This window comes from Nannospalax galili, unplaced genomic scaffold (genome assembly GCF_000622305.1).
Source record: "Nannospalax galili isolate Female #2095 unplaced genomic scaffold, S.galili_v1.0 scaffold1529, whole genome shotgun sequence".
Lineage (NCBI taxonomy): Eukaryota > Metazoa > Chordata > Mammalia > Rodentia > Spalacidae > Nannospalax > Nannospalax galili.
In genome coordinates, this window is record NW_008359069.1 from 118,009 (window position 1) to 131,180 (window position 13,172).

The following is a 13,172-nucleotide window of genomic DNA, read 5'->3' on the forward strand; positions in this document are numbered from 1 at the left end:
GCTCACCTTGTCTTTGGTAATTCAATACTGCCACCTGACCCCTACTCCGAGGTCCTGTTACACCTATTATATTTACATTTAATTTATGCAATTGAGCAGCAGCATCTCCAACTGTAAGATTTGACATAAGGAAAAGAGCAAAAACAAAGCTCTTCAAACGTTCTGGTGTCTCTCTCAGTACTTTCCATCTTATAAAATCAGTAAAAGGCATGTCCTCCTGGCACTTCCATTGTGAAGGATTTGGTGTTGCACTGCAAATCCACTTTAGCATACTAATTTTCCTGAGCCTTGCAATCCCTTCATCAACATTAAGCCAAGGAATATCAGGTATCTTCAGCTCTCTGTCAGTAGGCCATCTTTTGATAAATACCTCAGTCAACTAATCAAATAAACTTTTAACACCTTTTTTAACTGCACGAGTTTCCATATTAAACCTTAAATCTCCAGTCAGGGGGCCCATGTCAATACACTCAGGCTGATCCAACTTTATGTTCCTTCCATCATTATCGCATACCCTTAAAATCCATTCCCAGATATATTCATTAGACTTCTGCTTGAATGAATTAGCAAATTCACTAAGTTCTTTAGTGATGTAGCACACCTCCTCATGGACCACACTTTCTATCTTTCCTCTAGGGGCCTGCTTAGCTTTGAGTCTGGTTATAGGTCTAGAGGCAACAACAACTGGGCCCTGAGGGACATCAGCTTTGTCTTGCTGAGTGGGATTAGTTTCCTCAATGGGATTAGTTTCCTCAGGCAAGGGTGGGGAGGGTGGGTCTGCTGAGAGTGGGGAGATTAATTCATCAAGTGAAGCAAATTCCTCAGAGTCTGAGGATTCAAAATCCTCAGCGTCCTCCCACACATCTCCATCCCATGTATCAGGATTCCAATCTTTCCATACCAATGCCATCACCTTTATTGCTGACACCCTTCTAGGCTGGGAATTAAATTTGTATTGTAGGTCAGCCAAATGTATAATAAGGGCTCCAGCTTGATTTTCTGCAACTTTAGCTCTCTGGCTGCTCGAGAGAAGATGCTCTTCCAGGTCACACTTGGAAACTTTTAAACTGTTGATTCAAATCTACAGCTTGTCAATTTTATCATTAAGCTCATTGTTTGTCTTCATCACTTTATCCAGAGATGCTATAAGTAACAAGTCAGCATCAGTATTTTTCTTATTTTTCCACAAATTGTCAATGGTTTTATGTATAGTTACTAAATTTCTTGCTCTTCACAAGAGGTGAGTTAGAAGAAGCAAATGCATCTATCTCCATAATTGTTTCAAATAGTCTACACCATGGATTTTCAGTGCTCTCCATGCTACCTGAAGACTCTGAGTTGGAGAGCCTGCTCCAAAAACCAAGACCATTAAGAAATGAATCTTTTCTATTCTATTTCTCTAGAACCCCACTCCTGGTACCACAATCTGTATTAATCAGCGTTCTCCAAAGAAACAGAACCGGTACAATGAATATATATCTATAGAGATTTATCATCTTAGCTTACATGATAGAGTCTGAGTAGTCCAACAATGGCTGTACCTCAACTGGAAAGGCTGAGAATCTATAGTTGCTCAGTCCACAAGGTTGGATGTCTCAGTAGTCCCAATCTGGCACTGGAGGTCTGATGAATTCCAAAAGATCAGGTAGTCTTCAGTCTACAGTAGCAAAACGAACTCACCAGCTAGAGAGAAGGTAAGCAGCAAGAAGCCAGGTGTTCTTTGCCTTGGCCTTTTATACAGGCTGCCATCAGAAGGCAACACCCACATTTAGGGTGTGTCTTCTAGCTTCAGATGATCCAATTAAGAAGATCTCTCTCATTTCAGTTAATCTCAGATCCAGTCAAGTTGACACCCAGGATTATCCATCACAATATATGTATATAGTTTAAGGGGGGGGGATAGGATAAAGAAATCAAAGACTAGAGATTTGCCAACATGGGCTTAACTTTGATGGAATAATGAATAATGAAGTTTTCCATTAGCTCTGTTCTTTTTTTTGTTTTTGGAAAATACCTAATAGAGCATAGGGTGGGGGTTTATTTGCAGAAGAATCGCCACCCCACCCCCTATTTATAGCTGCGCTGGAAAGTTCACACTCAAATATAGATCCTGTGACTTCCTGGCAGCTGTACATAATGGTGAGAAAGGTGCCTCATGGCATTCTTGGCTTATATAACCTTAGCCCCCCCTCCCCATGCAGCTAAGGTTGACTGTGTGGGAGGGGTAACTGAGTTCCCCATTGACTGAGCGTGGGAAGGTAGTGTGACTATAGCTTGCTGGCATAGTGGTCGGAGGACACTTCCAGGTAACACTTCATCCCTTCCTCTGGCTCTTACATTCTTTCTGCCAGCCTCTTCTGCAAATGTCCCTGAGCCTTGGAGGGGATGATAGGTATGGGATGATGTTCCTACCATTTTGGCAAGGCACTGAACTTTTGGGTCTCTGCATCATCTCTTTTCCATGGGCTGTTGGCCCATTTCAGTGGAATTCCATCTACAGCAAGAAGCAAGAACATCTAAATAGTGGCTACTATAATATCTTAACTTATGGGTGTAAACACAAATGCTTGGACAGTACTTTAGTAGGTGCATCACATCCATCTAACAAAAGAATTGCAGTGGCTTCCCACTGGGGCCTATGTTCTCCCCAACCACAGGGGGTTGGCCTGTTGTACAGTACCAGATATGTGCTCCACCTCTAGAAGGGGGGCATTATATCCAATTGAAAATTTTCTGGTTGTATATACACTAGACTGGCCACTAATGCACCAGCTGGGAAATCTTGTTTGGCATGTTGATAGTGAAACATGTGGGGCCCATTGTTGACTAGAATTGTAGGGGCAGGTTCTCCCCCAAACATCTGCATATCACCTTCTGGCACTATGAAAGCCACCCATCCAGTGGCTTCTCCATCCATTTCTCCCTCTCCTATGCTCACATCATGCAGTGTCTTCAGGAATAGGGTTTTACTATCCATTTCCGGTGTACAACCAACATTATTGGCAATGGCCTTTGTTGTTTTGGGGACCTCTAGGGCTCCTCTGGCCAACAGCTCATAGAGGCCAACCCACCTGTGGCATTTTTTAAGAGCTGAATAACATTCCATTGTGTATATGTACCATACCTTCATTATCCATTCATCAGTTGATGGAAATCTAGACTGTTTCCCAATGAAAAAGGGCAGCAATGAACATGGGTGGACAGGTATTTCTGTAGTAGGGTATAGAGTCTTTTGGGTATATACCCAAAAGAGGTATGGCTGGATCATATGGTAGATACATTTCTGGCTTTTTGAGGACTCTCCACACTGATTTACAGAGTGATTGCACCAGTTTGCACTCCCACCAGCAATGGTAAGAGTTCACCTTTCTCCACATCCTTGCCAGCATTTGTCATTGATTTTTAGCCCTTCTGTGTGGGGTAAGATGAAATCTCAAAGTGGTTTTAATTTGTATTTCACTGATGACTAAAGATGTTGAAATTCTTGGAATTTTGAACTTGGATCTTTTCCCTAGGCTAGTGATATGTCATAAGATACTATATTGAGAGCACAGATTGCAATCAGTTCTTTACAGTGTACTATGTGTGGAGCAGGATGTCTGTAGTAAATGCATTTTGAACTTATGATATTTTCAATTTTCAGTGACTGTGATGCTTGATCTTCACTGTCGACTCGACTGTATTTATAATCAGCATGGAACTTATCTGTGGATGTGACTATGAAGGTGTTTCCACGGAGCTTTAGCCAAGGGGCTAAGATGTACACTGAATGTGGCCAGTGCCATCCTATGGGCTGGAGTACTGGACTAGACTAATGGAAAAAATGATCTGAGCAACAGCATTCATCTCTTTACTTTCTGACTATGGATGTAATGCAAACATCCAAAGCAGCTGTCTCATGCTCTTGCAGCCATGCTTTCCATACCATGATGTATCAGACTGTAAACCAAAATTAATCCTTTCAGCCTTAAGTTACTTCTTGTCAGATATTTAAGAAAAGTAATGAGAACAGTGGACACTCTGGGATATAGGCTCATTGGAAGCAAGAGAAAGCTATATTTCCATAAATGTCCTGAAGTTCTGTTCATGTGGAGAAGACAGACTAATAAAATCTTTACGGCTGATTTTAAATTACCAATGTGACATCCTCAAGTAAAGAGTTAATAAGAGATGTGTAGTAGACATCCTTATATAGCATTTCCACCATTAAGACAATAAACCTATGAGCACAAATGGAAAATTACTAGTAAGCAATAGGTTCTATGAACCTATTACCTTTGTTTATAATATTTAATTGTAAGTAAACTTAATGTTTACTAATAGCTATGCTTAACAAATTTTTTTGCTTATTGAGATAGGGTATCACTATATAGTCCTTGCTGGTCTGAAACTCACCCTGTAGACCAGGCTGGCTGCACACACACAGAAATCTATTTGCCTCTGCCTCCCAAGTGCTTGGATTAAAGACATATGCCACCATGCCTGGCTCCCACAAAATTCTTGAAAAATATTTTGCAGATCAGTATGAACCAGTCTGGTTCCAGCATGCTGCTGAAATGGCTATGTACCATTCTCAAATTCATGTTTATTTCCTGGATCTTGAAAAGATTGATGCAATTCATATGTCAGTTTTCTAAAGAAGGGAGAATGGACTTGCTGGATTGAATTATGTATCTGCCCCCTGTTGCATTTTCCAAAGCAACCATGTAACTCTGCCTATACTCAAAGGCAGTCTGCTCACTTTCTTTTAAGGGATTCTAATGAAGTATTTCAGGAGTAGATGGGCATCCTAAGAGATGTCTGTGACGGTGTTGCAAATACACAGACATAGAAAGACATACTTCCTCCTGTGCTTCAGCTCTCCAGATTCCACACTGTGTTTTGGACTTTCCCTCTTTCTGTATAAAGAGATTATCAAATAATATGCCAGTAGTTCTCTATGTGATCCTTGAATCACCAGCATCTGCCTCACTTGGAAATTCATGGGGGATGGGTAGAGACCAATGATTTATGATTTTAAAAGACCAACAGGTTTTTCTGAGACATGCTAAAGATTGAGAACCACTGTATATGATTATATAGCTCTTCTTTTTTGTAAAGCTTTGTTTGATCCTTTGAGATAACAACAAAACAAATACAGGTCATCCTGATTAAATTTGGAATTTCCTTCCAGTCTCCAGAAATGACAGATAATTTCTTGGGATGCATTACCTCTCCACAAACGTAATCTCATCAACTATATATTGATTTACATTACTTCTTCTTTCATAAGATATTTTTTAAAAATTTCTGTGAATATTAAGCCTTGTACACACTATTAAAGCTTACATATCTCAGAATGTATTCTTTGATTTCCAAGCTCACAAATACCTTCTTCATGGGTAGGAGCTATACTTTTGGATTTGGTTTAGGCTATAGAACTTAAAGTAGTATAGAGTGTATGCATTCCATCTTTAATGGAAGATTGAATTGAATAATTATGACTAAATTGAAATAGTTCTCTTAATCCCTTGCTTTCTTTTATAGGCATTATTTAAATTTTACCATACATGATTTTTTTAAGTAGATAAGCTGGGGGAAAACTACAAAAATTTTCAATAACATATAAAACAGAAAATGTTAAATATCTGGATTTTTTTCAAATTATGGAATTAGTACCAAATTCTGGTATAAAGAAGACAATAAAACTCACTGGTGCCAGGCGTGGTGGCACACACCCTAAATCCCAGCACTTGGGAGGTGGAGGCAGGTGGATCTCTATGAGTTCAAGGCCAGCCTGGTCTACATAGAGAGTTTCAGGCCAGCTGGGTCTACAGGGAGACCCTATCTCAAAAAGACAAAACAAAACAAAAACCCTCACTGGTGGGTCTGCTGCCTACATAACAAACTTCACTTTTTGGCATGCTTCCTTCTAATAACTTTTGTTGCAATATTTTTTGTTATAAAAAGGGTATATGCCATGTTTATTTTAATTTAAAAAAATTTATTTATTTGGGTGCATGTGGAGGACAAGTGTCTGCCATAGTGCATGTGTGGCGGTCAGAAGACAGTTCTCAGGAGTTGGTTCTTTCCTATCACTGTGTGAGATCAAGGGACCAAATTCAGGTTGTAAGGCCCATGAACAAGTACTTCTGCCCACTGTGTCATCTCGCTGGCCCTATGTATTATATTTATACATCCATTATTCTACTTTTAAAACTAAGCATTATGATCATTACTATAACATTATTTTAAAAATTATGGTTCCAGTTGTGTCTATGACCTATAATTTAGCCATTCCCCAATTTAGGGCCTTTGGGTTGGAAATAATATTTCACTTTTTAAATAACAATAGGATGGAGTGGGATGCATATTTTGCAGATAAATACATCCTTTTAGAGGCAGGATTTATTGTATATTTGGAATGTTTCTAAACTCTCTTAGTCATCTCTTTCTTCCTGCTTTCTATATTGTAAGGAGTGCTCATCAGTTTGTTCCTTTAAACATCCTTTGATCCAAGCCCTCATCATAATTTCATGAACATATTTGCATAAACATAAACATCAAAGTCTGAAATTTAGAAAGAGCTAGTACCTTCCAGGTTTACATTGATAGTCTCCCAACTGGCCAGCTTAGGCTTTGTGCTCTCTGCAAAGTCTTACAGCTCTTAGTAACATCTGGGCTAACAGTTCACGATGGACTTCATAAATAAATTCTTAATTGCTAAATCAGAAGGATGCTGACTAATTATTTGTTTATTACCTATAGGTGAGTCTGGAAACAAATATCCATACCAGAATGTTAGCATGTTTCATTTAAGGACCTTTTCTTTGTGAAATATCTTTAGTTTTCAAAAGCTCTAAAAAGCAAGGTATCTTAGATCAGAGTGAGAATCATCTTCTGTGTTGTCTTCTGTAAAGTCAGATATCTTTTATTTTTTAAAAAATGTATTACATTTATTTAGTGTGAAAGGTGGGGGCAAAGGGGAAGAAGGAGTTAATAGGAGACAGGGGTTATCAAGGAGGAAAAAGGGGGCACTTTAACAAAGGAGGTAGTAGGGAGGGTTGTAAAGGAAGAGTGAAAGGTAAGATAAATAATGCTTAGATGGTGTCAAAAACTCATGGCGAAGATATCAGTGAGCTTGGAAGTCAAAGAATACAGCCTGAAAAGTTAATAATGTTACATTTTCAAAGCAACTCCTACACACAAGATGAATCCATCTTTCAACTCATCTATCTCACTGGAGAGATAGAGGGCTCCGTGGTAAAGAGCAAAGCAGCTCCTACACACAAGATGAATGCATCTTTCAACTCTTCTATCTCACTGGAGAGATAGAGGGCTCCGTGGTAAAGGGCAAAGCAACTCCTACACACAAGATGAATGCATCTTTCAACTCTCATCTATCTCACTGGAGAGATAGAGGGCTCAGTGGTAAAGAGCACTGGCTGCTCTTGCAGAAGACCTGGATTCGTTCCCAGCACCCACATGGTAGCTAACAACAGTCTGTAACTCCAGTTCCAGGGGATCTGACACTCTCTTCTGATCTTTACAGGCATTGGATGACATGGGTGCACTTACATACATGCTGGCAATACACTCATACACATAAAATAAAATATTTTTTTAATTTTATCAGCTCTCACCAGGGAGGTTTCCTTATGCAGCAGATGGTGATTAACACAGAAACCTACAACTGACCTATTTACAGAGGGCTCATCCCCGAATAGGACACCTATTTCAAATCTCTAAAGACTAAGAGATCATTGCAGAAGAGGGGGTGGAAAGATTGTAAGAGCCAGAGGTGGTGGATAACTACAAGGAAACAGAGTTTTCCTGACAGCTGGTCGGTTACACATATGAACTCACAGCAATAGTGACAGCGTGCACAAGTTCCATGCAAGCTCAAGCCAGACAAAATCCCAGCATAACCATGGAGACGTGGGTAAGAACTCCCAAACCAACCTAAGGAACTTTTGACAACTGATGGATGGCTTCTTGGAGGAGGAAAAACAGTCTCTTATGGGGATGGGACTATTGGTAGGTTAACCAGGATCCAGTGGACCCATGCTGAGGGACATGAGGAGTACACAAATCAGACTCAATAGGCTGTATTGTATGTATAGTGGAGTATATTGAATGGGACAAGGGAGAGTGGGGGAGGTACATATGGAAGAGGGGCTCTAAATTCCATAAAATTATATTGTATGAAAATCTCAAAAATTCAATAAAAATTTAAAAATTATTGCATTTATTTAGTGTGTGTGTGCGCGCATGCACGCTCATGCATACTTGAGCATGTACATGCTATTGTGTAGGTGTGGAGGTCAGAGGACAACTTTGAGAGTCAGTTTTGTCCTTCCATTTGTAGGTTTGGGGGATGGAACTTAGCTCCTCAGGCTTGGCAGAAAGTGCTTTTATCTGCTGAGCCATTTTGCTGGCCCTCAGATATCTTTTAGATGAAATATAGCCCTATTACACACACACTTTAAAACTTTCCAAATTAAAATGAATAATTCTTTCAGCTTTTTTTTTCGGTCATTTTTGAGACAGGGTCTCCTTGTAGCCCCAGTTGACCTCAAACTCCCTATGTAGACCAAGCTGGCCTCTTATCTCACAAAGATCTGTGTGTCCCTGCCTCCCGAGTGCTGGGAAAAAGACCGGTTTTTATTGTGATAAACCATCTCACCTATACTCAGTCTTGAACTGAATGATATTTCTTTCCTTTCAGAACAGGAAAAAGTAACAAAATATTTCAAAAATATTTTTAAATATTTCTGAAATATTTCAAAAACTTATGACAACTAAAATAAAAATGCTTCTATGATATAGAACCAAAAATCAATGCATTATAAATGGCTTCTAGGGTCAAAAATATTTCACCAAGCATGGTGGTGCAGGAGGATCCCTTTGAAACCAGATCAGCCTAGGTAGCACAGACCCTGTATCAAAAATAAAAATAAAATAAAATAAAATAAACTTCCAGCATTATTTTCTTCCCAATTTGTTTTATCTTCTTGAATTGGTTGGTTTTTTTTTTTAAAGAACCACATTAACCATATCATTGAAAATCTTGATTGCTGAATGTTTAACTAAAGAGATGCCCTCAACAGTTGCTTAACTTTATAGGACATTGAACAGACAAGTAATCAAAACTGATTTTAAAAAATATTTTATTATTTTTATTTTATGTGTATGAGTGTCTCACCTGCATGTGTGTAAGTGCAATACATGCATGCAATGCCCTGCAGAGGTCAGAAGAACCGGGTGTCAGATCCCCTGGGATTAGAGTTAAGGATGGTTGTTAGTTGCCATGTGGGTGCTGGGAATCTAATCCAGGTCATCTGGAAGAACAGCAAGTGTTCTTAACCGCTGAACCATCTTTCCAGCTCCAACACTGCTTTGGAAGCTAGTGTTATTCAGGTTTTTCTCACACTCTAGTATGGTAAGCAAGTAACTTGAGGAACTCTGAAGCAAACTTCTAGTAAAGATCTTACCTTAACACAATTGTGATGTTTTACAAGTAGGCTTTTGGAGCAAACAAGCAGATACAAGGGACACAGCAGCAATTTGAAAAGGAACATACCACCTGGACCGCCTGGTTTTTTGGTCTGTCCACTTTCTGCCTCTACCTCTAGCACTATCACAGGTGAGCTCCCGGAAGGTGCCGCTAGGAGGCGATAATCCACAATCTCATCGCCAGCACCAGCACCTGGGGGCCCTCCCTTCCTTCTTCTCGTTCATCTCAATTTCCGGCGGAAGCGGCCCTAGCTGGTTTCGTCTTGAGTTATTGGGGTGTGCGGTGCTTTGGCTCCGCGGGCGGAGTGAGGCTGCTTCTGCGGAGCTGGAGAGGCATACTGGGGTTTAAACTCTTGCGGAAGGATGGACATTCTTAAGTCAGAGATTCTTCGCAAGCGGAAGCTGGTGGAAGACAGGAACCTGCTGGTGGTGAGGGTCCTTGTGGCCATAGAGTTTAAGGGTTGAGACGTGTGTGGAAGGGTGTTGGGGTGAGGGTCTGGGGAAGGGGTGGGTGCTGAGAGCCGTGCCACTACCCCGGAGACGCCGCTCTGTGGGTCCGCGACCGGGGACCCCCGTCCGGCGGCCTGAAGAGTGGAAGGACGGGTGTTTGTGAAGACGCCAAGGTTTTGCAAGTGTTTTTTTCTGGCGTTGCTTCCCTGGCAGTTTTCCCAAGTGCTGTGTTCGCTTCTCTTCATTTTCTTTTCCCCAGTGTATCAAAGCTTACAGGTCACTTTTCATGAATAGGAAGACCAAGACTTGGAGAGAGATTAAAACAGAGGAGGAAAACCAGCCTCCTTAAAGTTGGGACTCTCTTAAAGTTGATCTTCATTAGTTTAGCCACCAGTTTTCAAAACTGTTGTCTCGGGGCCCCTTTATACTCTTAAAAGTTATTGAAGATCCTAGCCGGGCGTGGTGGCGCCAGCCTTTAATTCCAGCACTTGGGAGGCAGAGGCAGGCGGATTTATGTGATATCGAGGCCAGTCTCGTCTATATAGGGAATTCCAGGCCAGCTGGGGCTTCAGGGAGACTCTGTCTCAAAAATAAAAAGTTACTGGAGATCCCAAAGGGTTTTTGTTTATGTGTTATATCTACTATTATTGTACCAAATTAAAGGTTAAACGGTGAAACTATAAAAATATTTATATATTCGCTGATAATTTGGAAAGTATTGCATGTCTCCCAACTGTTGGCACATTTCATTACATGTTATGTAAAAAATTACACTAATATTAATTGATCTCATGAAATTTCTATAAATTGCCAGTTCATAATGGCAGACCCATGAAGCTGTAATTTTATAAAAAGATATAAATGCCATCAGTTTTTCTGAAATGATGGATTCATTAGATTCAGTTTGGGGAAGTTGTCTGACAAGTGTAGGCCCACAGGTAGCTATGTTTTGTCAATATTCATTCTTTTTAAAAAATATTTTATTTCTATTTTAATTTTATGTATATGAGTGTATTACTAGCATGCTTATAAGTGCATCCATGTTGTGCAGTGCTCAGGGAAATCAGAAGAGGGCATCAGATCCCCTGGAACTAGGATTACAGAGGGTTGTTAAGTGCCATGTGGGTGCTGGGAACCAAACCTGGGTCCTCTGTAAGAGCAGCCAGTGTTCTTAACCACTGGGCCATCTCTCTAGTCCCCGAGTATCCGTTCTTGACATAATGTTATTCAGTGGAAAAAAGAAAACAACTAGCTTATTTTGCAGCTCATTTGTACAATTTTTCTCCAATCATTGTAAATGTAAAAATGAAAAATACTTAATGTGCACTTTCTGATTTGTTACATGGGCCAGGTTGTTGAAATCTAAGTACGTTAAAAGGAAAATTGTACTTCAGGGTTTACAGAATGAAAATTTGCATACTCAGGTCCTTTGTCATGTAAAAAGACCAGTCCCTAAGTGTTCAGTGTTTTAAAAACATTGATTCTTCATAATTGTTTTAAATTTGTATGCTACATAGACTTTCCCTGGGGTTCCTTTCATTTTTCAGTTTGGTAGGTGATTCACTTAGATAATTCCAGCCAGAAAGTAAGATTGATTGCTGCATGTCACAGTTTCAGAACAGCCTAGACCAACAAAGAACATTTATGAAATGGGAATTAAAATACTGAAATCCATGTTGGCATGTGTGCACAACTAAAGTCCCAGCACTTGTGAAGCAGAGAAAGGTGGATGTGAGTTAAAGGACAGTATAAGCTACTTAGTGAGGCACTTGTCTCAAAACAATGACACTAGCCAAAAACTGAAATTCATAGTTTGTGTTGAAAGTAATCTAGATATTAGGCAATATAACCCATGTGTGATAGCTTATTTCATTTGTATAGCAATTCTGATTACTCCTCTCTAGAGATGAGGAAATTAAAGCTAAGTTACATGATTTCTGAGGAACCAACATCTAACAAAAGGTAAGAGTGTGGATTTGAACCCTGGCCTGGCCCACTTCAGCACCTGCTCTCATAACCTGTACCAGCTACAGATAGAGTAATGAAAACAATTTACTGGTCATTACACATTTCAAATCATGTTGTAGGGCATCAGTATGCTTTCTTATCCCTAAGTGATTTGGTATACATATCATGGAGTCTGATGTATGTTTATATGTACCTCTTTTCCAGTGTATGCAAACATTTATGTTCAAAGAAGTGTACAGATCTTAAGTTTACTGTTCATTGAGTTTGAGCAAATGAAAATGCCTGTGTAATCCAGTCCCCTTGAGGAGATAAAAAAGTGTACCTTCTACTTTCCAGTCAGTTGTTGTCCCCATCATCCCAGAAACAATCACTGCTTTGATTTTTTTTTTCCCACCTTGATTTTCTTCTAGACCATCACATAAATAGGATCATACTGTGCATATTGTTATGTGGAGCCTCAGAATAATGTTTTGAGTGTTGCTCATTTTGCTACATGTTTCAGTTACTTACCATTTATTGCTAAAATCATGTTCTGTTGTCTGAATAGATCCATTCTCCTTTTGATGAGTACTGGAGCTGTTTGATTTCGCTGATTAGATTCTGAACCTTTGGGAATAGGTTTTATGCTTTTATATCTTTTTGAAACTGCTATATCATAGAGTGATGCTATGCTGAGTTTTAGAAAACGATAATTGTTTTTAACATGGCTCTACCTTGTACATTTATGAATAGTTTCAGACAGTTGGCTTGTCTACACACTTACCAGCCGTTTGTGTTGTCAGTCTTTCCAGTGGAGAGGTATCTCAGGGTGATTCTAAATTGCATCTTGATAATTCATCTTAGGCACCTTTCATGTGATTCCTAGACATTCTTTTTCTTTTTGGTCTTTTTTGAGATCGTGTCTCCCTGTAGCCCCAGCTGACCTAGAACTCACTATGTAGACCAGGCTGGCCTTGAATTCTTGGAGTTCTGCCTGCCTTTGCCTCCCTGCCTCCAGAATGCTGGGATGAAAGGTGAGTGCCACCATATTCGGCCTCCTAGACATTCTTATATCTTTTTGTGAGATGTTAAAGTTGCTTGCATATTTAAATTAGTGGTTTCTTATTGTCTGTGGAATCTTTTATATATCCCACATACCATTTTCTTTAATAGGTTTGTATTTTCTGAATATTTTCTTACAGATTGGGTTATCTGTTCATTTCATTAATAGAGCCTTTTGATGAACAAAAACTTTGTGTGTGTGTGTGTGTGTGTGTGTG

At 39.7% G+C, this 13,172-nt stretch overlaps 1 protein-coding gene across 5 annotated transcripts in view; it reads left to right on the forward strand.

Annotated features, from left to right (window-relative positions):
- Nucleotides 1-9,737: 9,737 nt before the first annotated feature.
- Prpf18 (pre-mRNA processing factor 18) overlaps nucleotides 9,738-13,172 on the forward strand; it is a 55,140-nt gene continuing 51,705 nt past the window's right edge. For all 5 annotated transcript variants that reach the window (XM_029558421.1, XM_008822685.3, XM_029558423.1 and 2 more), the window contains exon 1: nucleotides 9,738-9,924. In XM_029558421.1, coding sequence (XP_029414281.1) covers nucleotides 9,859-9,924 — 66 coding nt within the window. In that variant the 5' untranslated portion in view covers nucleotides 9,738-9,858. The remainder of the gene's footprint in view (nucleotides 9,925-13,172) is intronic.